The 14,732-nt window shown below is 39.4% G+C and overlaps 1 protein-coding gene across 6 annotated transcripts in view; it reads left to right on the forward strand.

The window, feature by feature from the left end:
• Positions 1-3,202: 3,202 nt before the first annotated feature.
• Positions 3,203-14,732, forward strand: part of Rps6ka3 (ribosomal protein S6 kinase A3) — a 122,359-nt gene continuing 110,829 nt past the window's right edge. The window contains exon 1 of one of the 6 annotated variants that reach the window (XM_046425828.2): positions 3,203-3,250. Coding sequence is in view for 2 of the 6 variants with exons in the window: in XM_046425822.2 (XP_046281778.1) it covers positions 3,620-3,688 (69 nt within the window). In the remaining 4 variants the exon portion in view is untranslated. Of the gene's footprint in view, positions 3,251-3,583; positions 3,689-14,732 lie in introns of those variants that run through there. The other 5 variants (XM_046425822.2, XM_046425821.2, XM_046425825.2 and 2 more) reach the window with 5 other exon arrangements.

A 14,732-nucleotide genomic window follows, 5' to 3' on the forward strand; every position in this document is an offset into this window, starting at 1 on the left:
AGAGGAGGTTAAATCTAGTTGTCCTGTCATGCATTAGGAATGATTTCTTGGAAACCTAGTTCAGATTTTTCTACTGAGGTTTGCTGTTTCCCCTGCTGTAGGAGAAAGTAATGACTTTCCAATATTTTGGCTCTGGAGACTTGGGGTAGAGAGATCAAGAGATAACTGAATCAGCCCTTTCTTCTGATTTTGCCTTGACAAGGCCAAAAAGTCAATGGAATCTGAAGATATCACTTAAAGTTATAGGACTTGTAGGAATACATAAAATGCTCAATATCAAAAGAAAATTCTACAACAGTACTGTCTTATAGAATTATAGTGTGAATCTTGACAAGTAAGCCACATATGTAAGTATACATTTATAGTAACACAAAAAGGGTTTTTTAAAAAGTGAAGTTAATTTTAATGAAATAGTTTAACCCAATACAAAATATCATTTCAACATGTGGTAAATGTAAAAGTTATTAATGACATACTTTACATTCTTTTTTTTAACTAAAAAAGAATCTGCTATGAATTCACACTTACAATACCTCAATTTCAATTGGTCAACCTCGTTCTTTTTTGTGTGGTGCTGGGGATTGAACCCAGGGTGGCAAGCACTCTACCAACTGAGCTATATCCCCAGAAGTGCTCAGTTGCCAAAGGTGGCTAGTGCTTACCTTATTAGCCTTTGCAAGTCTAGAGATAGGAGATAACTATTATTTGAATAGTTACCCTTCATTGGTCGAGGAAATAACCCTGCTTAGGGCAACATCAACTTCTATGTTCAAAATCATCCAGCCTTGTTTGATTTTTCCCAAATTCCCCAACCAAAGAAAATTGTTGCATCACTAGATTTAATAGAAGAAGTAAAAGAAAAAGCTTCTTAACAGTAAGAAAACTCTTTTCTTTCAGAGCAAAGGGAAAGATAATACAGTGTTTTTTCTCAGTCAAATCTCAAATACTTTTCAAGTTGATCCTTTGTGCAAGGCATTTGTGGTAGTGGTATTACCCATTGTTAACAGTCCATTTAATGCTCAGTTTCCACAATATGACCACTGCTCACATTACTTTTACAGATCACTTTGTTTAAAAAGTTATTCCTCTTGGTTCTCAAGGTAAACAGAAATGAATAAAAGTTGACACTGAAAATGGCATAGAATTTTCTTTATTTTAAAAAGGGTATTTCATGCTTTGTGTGCAGTAATTAGCACTGGAAAGTGTTAGACACAGTAACTGTCTTCAACTATGTTGTGTTTTTACTAAAGCAAGAATATAACTGGATTAATTGATCACTGGGGAGCTAATTTACCTTAAACCAACCAAATTGACGAAGTTCTTTTTGCTATGAAGATGATAATATGGCCTGGCAATGTAAATGAAAGATAAATTAAGCATTCTGTACATAAATGCAAAATAACTGCACAACTCCTTATCTTCAAATTTCTGCTAGCAGAAGCACGTTTTATCATCGGGAATTACACAAAGAAGGCACTACCAAATTAGCTGAGTTTGGACCCACCCAGTTTGGATTTGCAGTACCTGAATCAAGTATGTTGAGGGAAGTGACAAGACCACAGAGCCAGGTGGTCCCGTCTGTCCTTCACCTCCACCATCAGATTGAGCCTGTCTAGATGTTGCCCAACCTGAACTGTGGCCCCGGAGTCCAAGGCTGAGGGACAAGCCACCTATCAAGGATTTCTAGCTGCCTTCTCAGACTCTCTAAACAGTTGGTGCCTCCCCCACGAGGCTCCTGGGCCCGGAGTGTTAAGGGGTGCGTTGCTGAAGGCAACAAAAAGAGCTCCAACCACCTGCTTCTTGTAGATCCAATGAGAAACTTTACACCATCCGCACAGACCTGGCCGGCTGTGTGTGAGTCTTTAATCTCATTCTCACACCTGCTTAGGGAGGAAGGCTGGGGATCTCCAGGTGTCTGTGCCCTGGGATGATGAAAGGAAGTTGTTAAAAGGCATACAAGGGGAGCGCAGCGGGGGGACGCGCTGTGGTCGCCAGGCGTGGGAGGATCTGAACGCTTTGGCCAATGCTCCAGGGACTGAAAAGAGGCCGGCCCAGAGATTTCCCTCTGCTTTCTTCCCTTCCCCTTACAGGGCGGTTGGCCAGGGGCTACATACAGTAGCTTTCCACTCAGGCTGGGGACTTTTACACACTTCTGCCTGGGCGCACTAAGCGTGTACCTGGTTTGGTGAACCAGGAGTCGAACCCTTCCGGGACCCAATACGGACGCCCGGGCCTCTATCCGCGAGTTCTCCTTCTCTTCTCGGGGTTGATTGCCGGCTGAGGTTTCCTTAACTGGGGCTTCCCCATCTTGAGCAGGAGGAGGAGTCAGAACCCCTCCCCTCCCTTTCTCCTCCTCCTCCGCCCACGACCAGCCTGATTTTTTAATCTAATCTTTTATTTAAAGTCAACAGAGAAGCAGGAACCCCGCACTCCTGCCTACAAGACATTTTAATAACTCCCCATTTCTGCCGAGAAGGGCAACCTTAAGGAACCTCCCTGCTTTCTGCTTTAACACTTAGGTAGCAAGAGAGGGAGGGCGAGAGTCTGGGCTGAAGATCCAGGGCTCTACATACTTAGGGAGAGGTACTGGCTTTGTTGGGTTAGAGGGGCGACTCAAGGAGGACGAATGGATCTCAAATAAAAATTCAACACAATAGCATCAACTTGGAAAGCCTTGAATCAAATCAGGAGCCAACCCCCTGTGGGGATTCCAGGCACGAAGCTCCCCGAGTCCGGGGGTGGGGGGCAGGTGAATGCCCGGCATGTGACCCTGGAGAGGGAGGATCTTGGGCCATTAAGGGATGTGCTCATAGACTAGGCGCGCCTACACGCACCCCCAGAGGAGAAAGGCCTAAAAGACATTTCACGCCTCCTTCCTGGATCATTGGCACGGGACTGCGCCCCCGGCGCCTTGCCTATCTTCCTCTCTATTTGGGCGGGGACCACTGTTCTCATTCCCAAGAAGCCTCAGATCTGCTTGGACCCGTGGCAGTTAAAGGCGCCCAGTTTTTCGTTCCTCCTGTCTTTCCCATTTCTTTCCCCCGCCTCTTGCCGACGCCCCCAGATCTCTTGGGCTCGCCCTTCCTGAAAGTAGGCGAGGCCCAGAAGCTGAGGCTGGGGCGAAAAGGAGGGTGGGGGTGGGAAAAGGGAGGAGCGGAGCGCAGCGGCCCGGGGCAGAGTCTTCAGCTAGCCCCGCCCCTGGGTGCGCGCGGCGGTGGCGGCGGCGGCTGAGCCTCGCTCTGAGAGACAGGTATCGCTTAGGCGCCATGTTGTGAGCGGAAGTGGGGGAGCGCGCGGCGGTCGCTGTTCTGCTGGGAGCGGGCGCGGGAACCGGCGGGAGCGGGGGGCGGAGCCGTAGTCCCGGCGGCGGAAGGAGGAGAAAGAAAGGGGCGAGACCCGGTGCCCAGCGGTGGCGCGAGGCTCTTGCTTGGCGCGCGGGCGTCTGTGGCCAGGCGCTCGCATTCGGGCGGTCAGTGTCGGCGTCGAGCTCTCTCTGGGGCCGCCGCCGCTATTGCTGCTAGCCGCCGCTGCCGTGGGGCTAGGGCGGCGACGGAGCGGGGCCGGCCGCGGGGCGGGCGGGGAGGGAGGAGGCGGTGAAGGCGGCGGGCAGGGGGGGAAGATGCCGCTGGCGCAGCTGGCGGACCCGTGGCAGAAGATGGCTGTGGAGAGCCCGTCCGACAGCGCTGAGGTGAGTGCAGCTGGGCGGCTAGGGCCGGCGCGCCTCCTCCCCGCGCCCCCGCGGACTACCTCTTCCCCGGGAGCTGGCCACTCCGTCCCTTCTCTCTCTCTGTCTCTCTCGTGTCTGCCCCGGGTGCGGGATTCCGGTTTGGGTTGTTAGGTTGGTGTGTTTGCCCGTCTGTCTTTTCCTCACCCTCACCCAGGGGGCTGCCAGTGTGGTGGCGCGTGGGGTTTGGAGTGGGTGCTGGGGCTTTGCAAGAAGCTGATTTTAATCAACTTTGCGTGGGGAAAGCAGGAGGCGGAACGGGGGCCGGCGGAGAGTTGAGAAGTTTGGCCCTGGAGGGTTGAGGCTTCCAAGGACCTTGGCGACTTTGCGGGGTGAGGGAGTTCACGGGGGAGCTGGACTCCAGTCCAGCCCAGGGGAAGAGAGTCGCTGCCTGGAGAAGGGCGCGCCCAGGCAGGGGTGGCGATTCATGGGGGTTTCAGGTAATGGGTGCAGGACTGCTGAGTATTTTGCCTCCCCATCTGTAGCAGCGATTCCTGCTGCTGCAAAGGAGAAAGTGGAAGCTTGAAGTCCTCCACCCCCAACCCCCAGGTTTCTGAGGTCACTGAGCTCGAGAACCCCATCCCTGCGAGTTTAAACTTGAGCTTCCTGTCCGTGGAGGTGAGCGGGTAATATTCAAGATCAGCGCCCGCCGTAAAGGGCTTCATAGTTTCATGGTCCAGAATCTGGTGACTGTCCCTGAGACACCCCCCCGAGTGCCAGAAAACCCAAACTATATCCCCACCGGGCAAAACAGAATTTCCCCGGACACATCACAGCCCTGAGCTTTTTGCAGCCTCTCTCATCCCAGAACCAACTCGGGGTCTGCGAAAATAATCCAGACAAGACTCATTCCATGGTATCAGCGCTCCGCTCCGAAGTGGAAAATCAATTCCTGATGGTGGCGCGTCTGTGATTCTTCCTTCTTGACTTTTTGCTGTCTTCTTTCCTCGCAGCGGACTTTGGGGGATTAGAGGATGATAGGCTGCGTGTGTGTAATAGTTACTGAGTGAGTGACCCCATTTCTGGAAAGCATGACTGAAACGCGGGGGTGGAATGGGGCAGGCTCCGATGAGTGGTGTACTTGGCGGCAGCCGCTGCCCTGCCGGCCTCCGCAGTGTGAGAGGTGGATAGGGTTACTGGTTACGTCAGTAAAACCGAGGCTCAGTTTGATCTGAGATGCGGGACACTTGCTTTCTCCGGTATGATAGAGGGGGAGGGAGATCAGTTCAAATCGCTTTTCAACGTTTTCCCTGGCTACCTCCACTACTGTAAAAAATGTTTACTTGTTCATCTTAATGCAGAGTTGCAATAGTGCTTACGATTTGTGCTTAATATTTTGCGACTTGGATCATGCTTTTAAAATCTAAATGTTACGCTTGGATAGGAAAGACATTGATATGTTGCCTTAAAAAGAAAAGTAAGAAAAAGGAATTCATGTTTTTAAGATTGCCAGAATTACGAGAATTTCATTTAAAATCGCTATCCAGTTTAATACTATAATTCTTTTGTAAGAAAATCAAATTTAGAATGTTTATCCTTCAAATGGCCAGTGTGAAAAACTGTGTGCCAAGGTCCAATTTTCATTTTTTTTAGAATTTTTTTACATTAAAAACAAAAGGTTAATAAAATGTTCTCAAAGTGCTGAACTTGTGAAAGAAATTGAATTAACTTTGAGCCTGAATTTTTAGATGTAGACATTAACAACTGCAACACATGTTTATGTTTGGCATGTATTGATATGTAGGGGGAAATCATTTAAAATTCTGCCTTATCCTTTTTCAATATAGCATGCATTTAGGTAAGGAAGGTGTAAAACTAATATTCTTTAGCATCTACTATATACCCGGTAATGTGTTGTTTCATTTTATCCTTGCTATGACCCAGCAGGGGGATTATGGTTCTCATTGTTACAGATTAGGAAACCGAATCTCAGAAGTTAAGGGCACAAAGATTATACATAGTAAATGGCAGAGCCATAATTCAAAGCCAGGTGGATACATTTCATATGCTTTGTTTTATGTTAGGGTAGCTGCTTCAAATCCTTTGTGGAAAAATTCAGGATATAAATATGCCAGTAATTAGAGGTCATGTATTTTTCAGAAACAGATTATTGTAAGAGATCTCATTTGGTAAAGCCTTGTTATTTCAGTTACTGTCATGTTTTTCAAAACCTGGCAAATAGGATTCCACAATTTGCAGTTTGCAAAGATCTGTTTTTAATTGCTATTCTGGCATAAGGTATGTCAAACAGAGTGCATTACCTAGAATTATTAAAACTAAACTGGAACATATTGCCTTTAGATATTTTGTTTCCTTTGGTTGTTAAGCTGTTTCAAGTCAGTTCTGATACAATTTGGAAATATTGAAGCCAGTGAGGGAAGAGATAAGAGTTTTCACTCTGAGGTCTAATGTTATTTTATGCTATCTCCTCTGTAGTATGTTCACATAAGAGAAAAAATTTTATCAGAGTAACATTGAGAGTTTTAAAAATAGTTACTTGAGCAGGTACATCAAAATTTTTCTCTCCAGGCTAAAAGATTTCAGGGTTGGTTTATATAAAATTTTATATTATGGTCTTATCTGTAGTATTCTGTGAACTCTTGAAAGCAGAGACACTTTTCTATCTCCACATCCTCAGCATTTAACATAATACGTGACATGGACATATTGTGGAATTAGTAAATGTCTGCCAAGGGAATCATGAAGGTCAGATTTTTACTTTATTTTTATTTTCTTATTTTACTCTTACATTGAAATATGAACAATTTAAAATACCTGAGTGCCTCACTAAAAATAAAAACATAGGCAGTTTCTGTATTCCTTTACAGCAGCCTTCCTGCTTTAAGACCTCACAGGAGAGTCTCATGGTGTTCAAAACAAAAAAACCCTTGTGGTTGAACTCAAACATGGGTCAGAACATGATAGGCTAGAACTAGGCCGAATGTTTAAAGAAGCAAATTTAGGATAATAAAGGAAGTACTGTGTAAGCAAAGTAAGGGTTGATGCAAGATAGAAATCAAAATCACTTCCTAAATGGTCTAGGTGAATTCAGAGTGCTTTAATGAGTTATTTAAAGATGCTAGTACATTTTGGGGTGTTTGACTGTTTAGGAAATGAATATCAAGGAGTGCTGGCTCTTCTTTTCTACAAAACCCTTGTCACTGCTGTTAGGCTTACAAACTAGTAAGTGTTGTCCCGAACTTCGATATTTTTTTCCTCAGCTGCAGTGGCATAGGTATAAATGATAGTAAATCTAAACAGCTTTCAAAATAGCTAAATTAAGGAGATTATTTTTGTTCTACAGAAGTTTCTTGTATAAAAATAGTCACAATACAATGTGTTGTATACAATGTGTTGCATAAAAATAACCACTTTAATGTCTTTAAATAAGCACCTAAAAAGCATTGAAGAATTTTAACTATAAAAATATTTGATCATGGGCTGGGGCTGTAGCTCAGTGGTAGAGCGCTTATCTTGTAGACGGGGGCCCTAGGTTTGATCCTCAGTACCACATAAAAATAAATAAACAAAGATATTGTGTCCATCTACAACTAAAAAAATTTAAAAAATATTTGCTCACAAAAAATAAGATCCTTGTATTGGAGATCATCTTAGTGAATGTGCAGTCATTCTAAACCTCAAGAGATGATATAGTATTCTGTATTATAATATACAGCATACTATAGAGATCCTATAGTATTTCTATATCGAAATTATATAGGTTTCTTATATTTCATATGTAGGGACAATGTCCTATTAAAGTATGACCATTGATTTTGGGGGGAAAAGATGTTTTATTAAGCTTCTTTTCTTTTCCCTATTTCATTGTTACTACTTTTTAGATTTTTTTCTTTCCCCCAAGTGAAGATCTGAGGAGAGAACAGGTATTGTTACATGTCAACTGTCAAGTAACTGTGACATATTGCTGAACACTTCATTGTTTACAGTGATTATAATATAGGATGCCATTTTTTTTTAATCTAGGAAAGTTTGCTCATTTTGGCAGCTTGATTTGTATGAATGGGGTAGATCCAAAATGTGAAACTTCTTGGGTGCATTTAAATTTTAAGATAAAGAATTATTTTTTTTTATCTAGCTAAAGAAACAAGTATAGACAGATTTTGCCTTTTCTGTAGTATATTTCTGGAAATCACAATAAGTATATCCTATTTTTATATAAGAAGAGTGGCATAATTGAGGTATGCACTCCTGACCAAGGACTTAACATTTGGTAAATTATAAAATGATCAAAAACATAGCAGATCCTTTATCCAGATGTCTGAATTACAGAATAATTACTCTGAGGGGTTTTTTAAGATGATCATCCACTAAAAATTTCATACCATTGTGATAATTAACAAGATTTGCTCTACATTTCCATGCTCTGGGACATGTATCTGCCAGGGCGTAAATGATGGGTGAGGTCAGAGTGGCACAATTCACCCAGTGCAGACTGAATGTTTTAGATCTAATAGTTCATATTATAATGAAGGACAATGACATGTTGTTGGTCTCCCTAGTCTAGTAATGCATAAGTGTAATAGTGCTCAGTATTTTGGTGGATAATGCCTAGCATTAGATGTTATTTCCTTCCCACTCACCATTCAGTGTGTTCTTTTAAAGTTAATACAGGAACCTGTATCACTAATCTGGAACAAATATCAAATCTCAGATGTTCTGATTTATCAACTTAACCAAAAGATATAAAAGCAAAGAAAAAAACAAAACATAATTTGTTAAGTAAACTGTCAGGATTTAACAGAACAAACATAAATATATATGTTATAAAACAAGTTCAAGAGAGAGAAAATATATTTATATAGGACATAATGATAATTTACTACATTTGGCCTATTTTAAGATAATACATTAGTTACTTGTAATTAAGTATTTCAACTTTGCTTATCCCCTTAAAATTTAGAAGGAGTTTAGTGGGATAATTTGGATTAATGTCAAAATTTTAAAGAATATAAACTTCCAAGCATAAAAACTTGTGTTTGAGTCCTGGCTCTTGATTTGGATTAATGTCAAAATTTTAAAGAATATAAACTTCCAAGCATAAAACTTGTGTTTGAGTCCTGGCTCTTGATACGTAATAACTTTTGTAATCTTACACAAGTTAATTAATATCTCTGTACTTCGATCTGTAAAATAGGGATGAAATAATATGTACCTCACAGTTGTGAAAAACAAATGAAATGGTATATATAAAACACTTGTTCAATACATGGTTTAAGTGTTTAATAAATAATACATAGTTCTTTAAGAGGGATGATTCATTCTATCTGAGAAAGTTCTTTGTTTTCCTCAGATTTTTTTTCAGAATCAAGCAGAACAATAAAAATGATTTTATTGGTTGATCTGTGTAAACAGTCATCATAAAAAAAAGGACACAAAAAATAAAAAGACATCATTTACACCCTGGCAGATACATGTCCCAGAGCATGGAACATCATAATACTTGAATATAGCTGTAAGGATTAAGTCTTGTCCTTCTTGGTCTTTCCTCAATATTGTCTTTTTTTTTTTAAATACTGGGGATTGATCTCAGGGGCACTCAACCACTGAGCCACATCCCCAACCCTATTTTGTATTTTATTTAGAGACACGATTTCAGTGAGGTGCTTAGTGCCTCCCCATTGATGAAACTGGCTTTGAACTTGCGATCCTCCTATCTCAGCCTCCTGAGCTGTTGGCATGCGCCATCGCACCCAGCCTCAATATTGTCTTTAAAGGGAAAAAAGAGATCAAGAACATGGTGAAGAATATGTAAGGAAGAAGGAAGAAAGTATGGTCTAGGTTTTAACATTGCTCAAAATTGAAGGTGTCTCACAGTCTGTGACATGTCATGATTTAATGTTTTTTTTTTCCTTCACACTACATAAGATAATATTGTATATGAAGAAACATGGAATGTCCTGTGTCAACCTCTTGAAGATGAGTCCCAGAATAAATGGTTAAAGTCAATATATAGCATCAATACATAGAATTTTAATTTTCTTTCTAAAACATACCAAAACTAAGTATGCATACCTTTTTTAAGTTTTAGGGTCAGTCAATTCTGTTAATTTCATTTTAGGAAAATAATATAGCACATCTCTTTCCCCATTACTACAAATAAATTTAGTTATTTAGATATGCTATAAATACTGGGTTTCCCTGTCTAGAAATGTAATCCTTTGGATTTTGTCTGTTATATGGTGTTGGTACTTAAGAAACAGTAAAATACTACACAGTAATTTTTAAACAGAAGTATCTAGAGATGTGATGTTAAAAGATATATCTCTGGGGCTGGAGTTGTGGCTCAGCGGTAGGGCGCTTGCCTTGCACGTGCGAGACCCTGGGTTCGATCCCCAGCACCACATACTAAAATAAACAAGTGAAATAAAAGTGTTGTGTCCAACTACAACTAAAAAATATTTTTTTTAAAAAAGATATAGCTATGCCCCAACAACCATCCCCCTTCCAAAAAGCCAAGAGAGTGTGAAATAATCAAATAAGTTTGGGAAATATGGAGTTAAACAAGATTTAACCAGTATATTAACTGTATAACTTCTTAGAACTTCTAAGATAATGTTCACAATGAATCTGCAAAACAAATATATAGCCCACAGCATTTGAGATTTGATGTTGGCACCCCTTTTCATAAACTACCTATTGAAGTCTAAAGGGACACAAGTTGGGCTGTGGCTGTAGCTTGGTGGCAGAGCACTTGCCTAGCATGTGTGAGGCATTGGGTTTGATTCTCAGCACCACATAAAAATAAACAAATAAAATAAAGGCATGCTGTCCATCTACAACTTCCTAAAAATAAAAATTAAAGGACACAAGTGCTTTGAAAATATGACTTTGAAAAGTCTGATAACTACAGTAAACTCATCTGGTATTGCCTAGAAATGGGCTGTTAGGTTTAATTGACTATATCAAAGCTTTTTCTCTAACCATCAAGAGTTTTCATTTCATTTTGAATTAAAATCTTCCTAAATCATATGATAGTTTTCTTGCTTAATAGTGAACTAAAAATTTAAACATATAAAAATGGGAGTTCATAATCCTCATGAATGAAATGTATGAAATACGATATGTCAAAGCTTTGTAATGTTTTGAACAACTAATAATAAAAAAAATTAAACAAAAAAAGTTAAAAACAATTTTAACTTTTATTCAATTTTCTGACAGCTATTGATCATAATCTATTTTAATATCAAGCTGGTTGTCCCTCCTATATGATCTCTACATTGACTGGCTCAGTACTCAGTTTGATAATATTCAATTTGAAAAAAATAATCTTTAATCATATGCCACTTTATTTTACTGTCCTTTTGCTTACTCTCCCCCCATTCTCCTTTTTAAATTAATTAATTAATTCTAACTTGCAGTTACTAGAGAATATATAGCGAGGGTTTAAAGTATTTGATGCAGCCATTTTTAACATGGGAATGTTTTTACTTCATCTTTTTTAAGAAGTTACAGTTTACCAAACAATGTAAAATAGCATCCTCACCCTTTTGCTAGTGTCTGCCCATCATGAACACACACCTCTGGGATCAAGATTTATTATTTGGTCATACCTAATAACAAATGGTTATTTTATGTTCTTGACAAACCATGACAGAATGTTCAATTGCTGCCATTACCTGCTCTGCATATTTACCTTTCTTGAAGATGTCAACCAGAAAGCAGACTGCAAATGAAGTAAAGAACAGGCAGCTATAAGATGGAAAGCTAGCCTGCTGCCCCATTTGGAGACAACACATTGTGAGTCTTTTCGTTGTTGCTCTCATGAAGTAGTGCCAGTTTCCTAAATATTAGGTATCCTACACTTATGTGAGGGATAAATCCAAAAGCACTTTTAGATTCTTGTCATTCTTCTCTCCTGTAGTATAAATATAATTAATGCCATAGTAAGTTAAATGAAATTTCCCCATCTTAATTAGAACATCTCTGGGGATGTAGCTCAGTGGTAGAGCACTTGCCTAGCATGTGTAAGGCCCTGTGTTTGATTCCCAGTACTGCCCAAAAAAGTCTTAGGAATATATCCATGGAATAAATTGATTTTTATAATCTTATATATGTTTATGATCTCATCTTTGAATCAGACCTGTGAGTTTAGCTCTGAACTTTTGGTTCACAAAGCTTGTAGGAAACTTGGTTCAGTCATTTGATATGTTAGAAACAGATGTCAAATGATAGACTGAAGCAAAAGATCGTTTTGACATTAATAAATTGAATTGCATCTCAAGGGCAGTGGTTTAGGAGAAGTCTCTTCTAGAAATCTTATAAAACCTATTGTAAAATCCTCAGCTTCTGAAATGTTATTTCCCATTTAGGAGCAGAAGTTTCTACCTGAAAACAATACTAAATAATAAAAGATTTACTTTACAAAATTTCTAGATCAGCATTGTTCAGTACATACAGTAGCCACTTGAAATATGGCCAATGTGACTGAGGAAATAAATTTTTCTCCCTTTCTTCTTCCTCTTTCTTTTTTTCATTCACTCATTTATTCATTCATGGTGCTAAGGATCCAACACAGGGCCTTATGCATGCTAAGCAAGTACTTTACCACTGAGCTATATCCCCAGCCCTGAATTTTTAATTTTAATTAATTTAAATGTAACAGTAACCAGTGACTATTGACTACCATATTGATCAGTGCAGTCCTAAATTATAGATTGTACAAATTATACCCTTTTTCCCTACACCAGTGTTTTTTTTCAATTCTACATTCTGTTGTCTGTTTTTTGAAGTCAATAGGTTAAACTGTTTTCTAAAGAAAAGTATATTTTAAATGCTTTTCCAAATTGTGTTAGTTAGGTGGTCTTATCCCTGTTCTACCCTGAAAACTTTGATAACCCCTCTTAGGTTATATAACTTACAAATCACCATTCTGCTTGTTCTACAACTTTACTAGTTTTTATAGTGACGTTTCTCACTTGAGTGATAAAATGAAAACATTGGGGAAATTTAACTATCAAAATAATATTGCAGGCAGGATGTGATGGCATATACCTATAATCCCAGCTACTCAGGAGGGTGAGATCGGAGGATTTCAAGTTTGAGGTTAGCATGGATAACTTAGTGAGATCCTGTCTCAAAAATTGAAAAGGGCTGGGGATGTAGCTCAGTGGTACAGCATACCTAGGTTCAATCCCCAGTACCACAAAAATAAATTACAAACTTCCTCTTGTGGGCTGAACTTGTGGACAGAGATATAGAACAAAAATAACATCTCAGGGTGAAAATACAGAATTATCTTCTATGCTGTTGGATTAAAAAAAATTACTTCTTGGTATATTTCTTTAAATATTGCATTCTGTTCACTCCACTGTGCTAATTAAAACTGGAAAAGTGGACTTTTGCATCTTGGAACATGAAACTGTTTTAGGTTTTTTTAGCATAGAAATTTAGAGCTGAGAACAATTTAAATCTACCCTATTTATATAAGAAAATTGAGATTTGTTCAGGAAGGCCTGCCCTGGGTAATGTGTTGACAAAGTCAGCTAGGGTATGATGCAGTACATTTCATTTCGTTACAGTTTATTTTGCTGTCTACAACATATCTATAACTTTTAAATTCATCATTTATATAAATTCTGAAAGAGGCATAATGCATCAAAGTTCAATTTTTTTCTCTACTATCATGCTAATTTTGAATCCTTATTTTCTGTGTCAGAGTACTAAAAAAAAAAAAAAAAAACTAATATACGTTCTTGCCTTGGCTTAAATACAGTCAATCCTCGGTTTACAAAATCAAATCAGTCCTACCTACAGACAAGTAATGGGGCATGGATCAAGATCATGGCTCTTTCTTTCCCAAGTGAAGATGGGAAGAAACATTTACTGAATGCCCCCTTTGATTAGACACTTAATTTACATCAACTTGAATGAGATGGATTAAAGAGGAAACTCTGAAGCCTATAAAGGTTAAGTAACAGGCTCAGGGTTGCACAGCTAGTAAGTGGTGGAGCAAAGATTCAAACCCAAGTCTCAACAGATTGCAAATTCCATTGATTTTTCCACTAGAGTGCGTGCTTGAGTTGAGAACATCTTAGATACCTAGATAGTCTACAGAGGAGAAAGAAGCCAGTTGGTTTGCATGAGTTGCTATTTTTGTGGGAATGTAGAGGGTAATCACCTAGAAAGATAGGTGCTTTCTCATACATATGTAGCATGAAGCCCTCCTTTTCCCAACGGTGCCAATAGTGAACATGTAGTTCTGGCATGAAGTAGGAATGCTGTTCATAAAAGAGCCAATGTTTAAGTAGTTAATAGAGTTAGAAAAGTTAATAAAATCAATATTACTCTTCAAATGCAGAATGAATTAAATAGGGCTTTGTAAGCTGGCCAGAGAGAAAACATTTGACATTTGAGAGATGCTTTGAGATTTATGAACAGCTGTATTAGAAATGAAATGTCTTATATTTGGTTTTTTTAATATTTATCTTTTAGTTGTAGTTGGACACAATACCTTTATTTCACTTATTTATTTTTATGTGGTGCTAAGGATCGAACCCAGGGTCTCGCACATGCAAGATGAGCAGTGAGCACTCTACCGCTGAGCCACAACCCCAGCCCAAAAATGTCTTATATTTAAAGCAAAAATGCAGTATTTGGGAAAGAGGCTTCTGAGACATTTCCTAATAGCTCTTGCAGAAGCCCCTAGGTGTATGCTTGAGTAATGTGCTCTGTTTTTATGCAGCTTGTTAAATCATTATCTGTTTATATTTGCATCCTCTTTTCAGGAAAACTTATTTGACATTACTTCAATGGGAGGAAATTTAAAAGAAAAATTATATAGTTATTAGGTTTTTTTCTTTAGACTGTTAAACTATTAGGTCTAATTTATATACCATAAAATTCTCTCTTGTATATAATTCATTGGTTTTTGATAGATGCATATAATCATGCAACCATCCCTAGTATCAAATTCTAGAACATTATCATTACCCCAAGAAGAAATCCTATACACATTATCCATCATTCCCCATTCGTCCCTTCCCTCAGC

Source organism: Marmota monax, unplaced genomic scaffold (genome assembly GCF_021218885.2).
Source record: "Marmota monax isolate L192 unplaced genomic scaffold, Marmota_monax_Labrador192_F-V1.1 WCK01_AAM20220418_F8-fsc00203, whole genome shotgun sequence".
Taxonomy (NCBI): Eukaryota; Metazoa; Chordata; class Mammalia; order Rodentia; family Sciuridae; genus Marmota; species Marmota monax.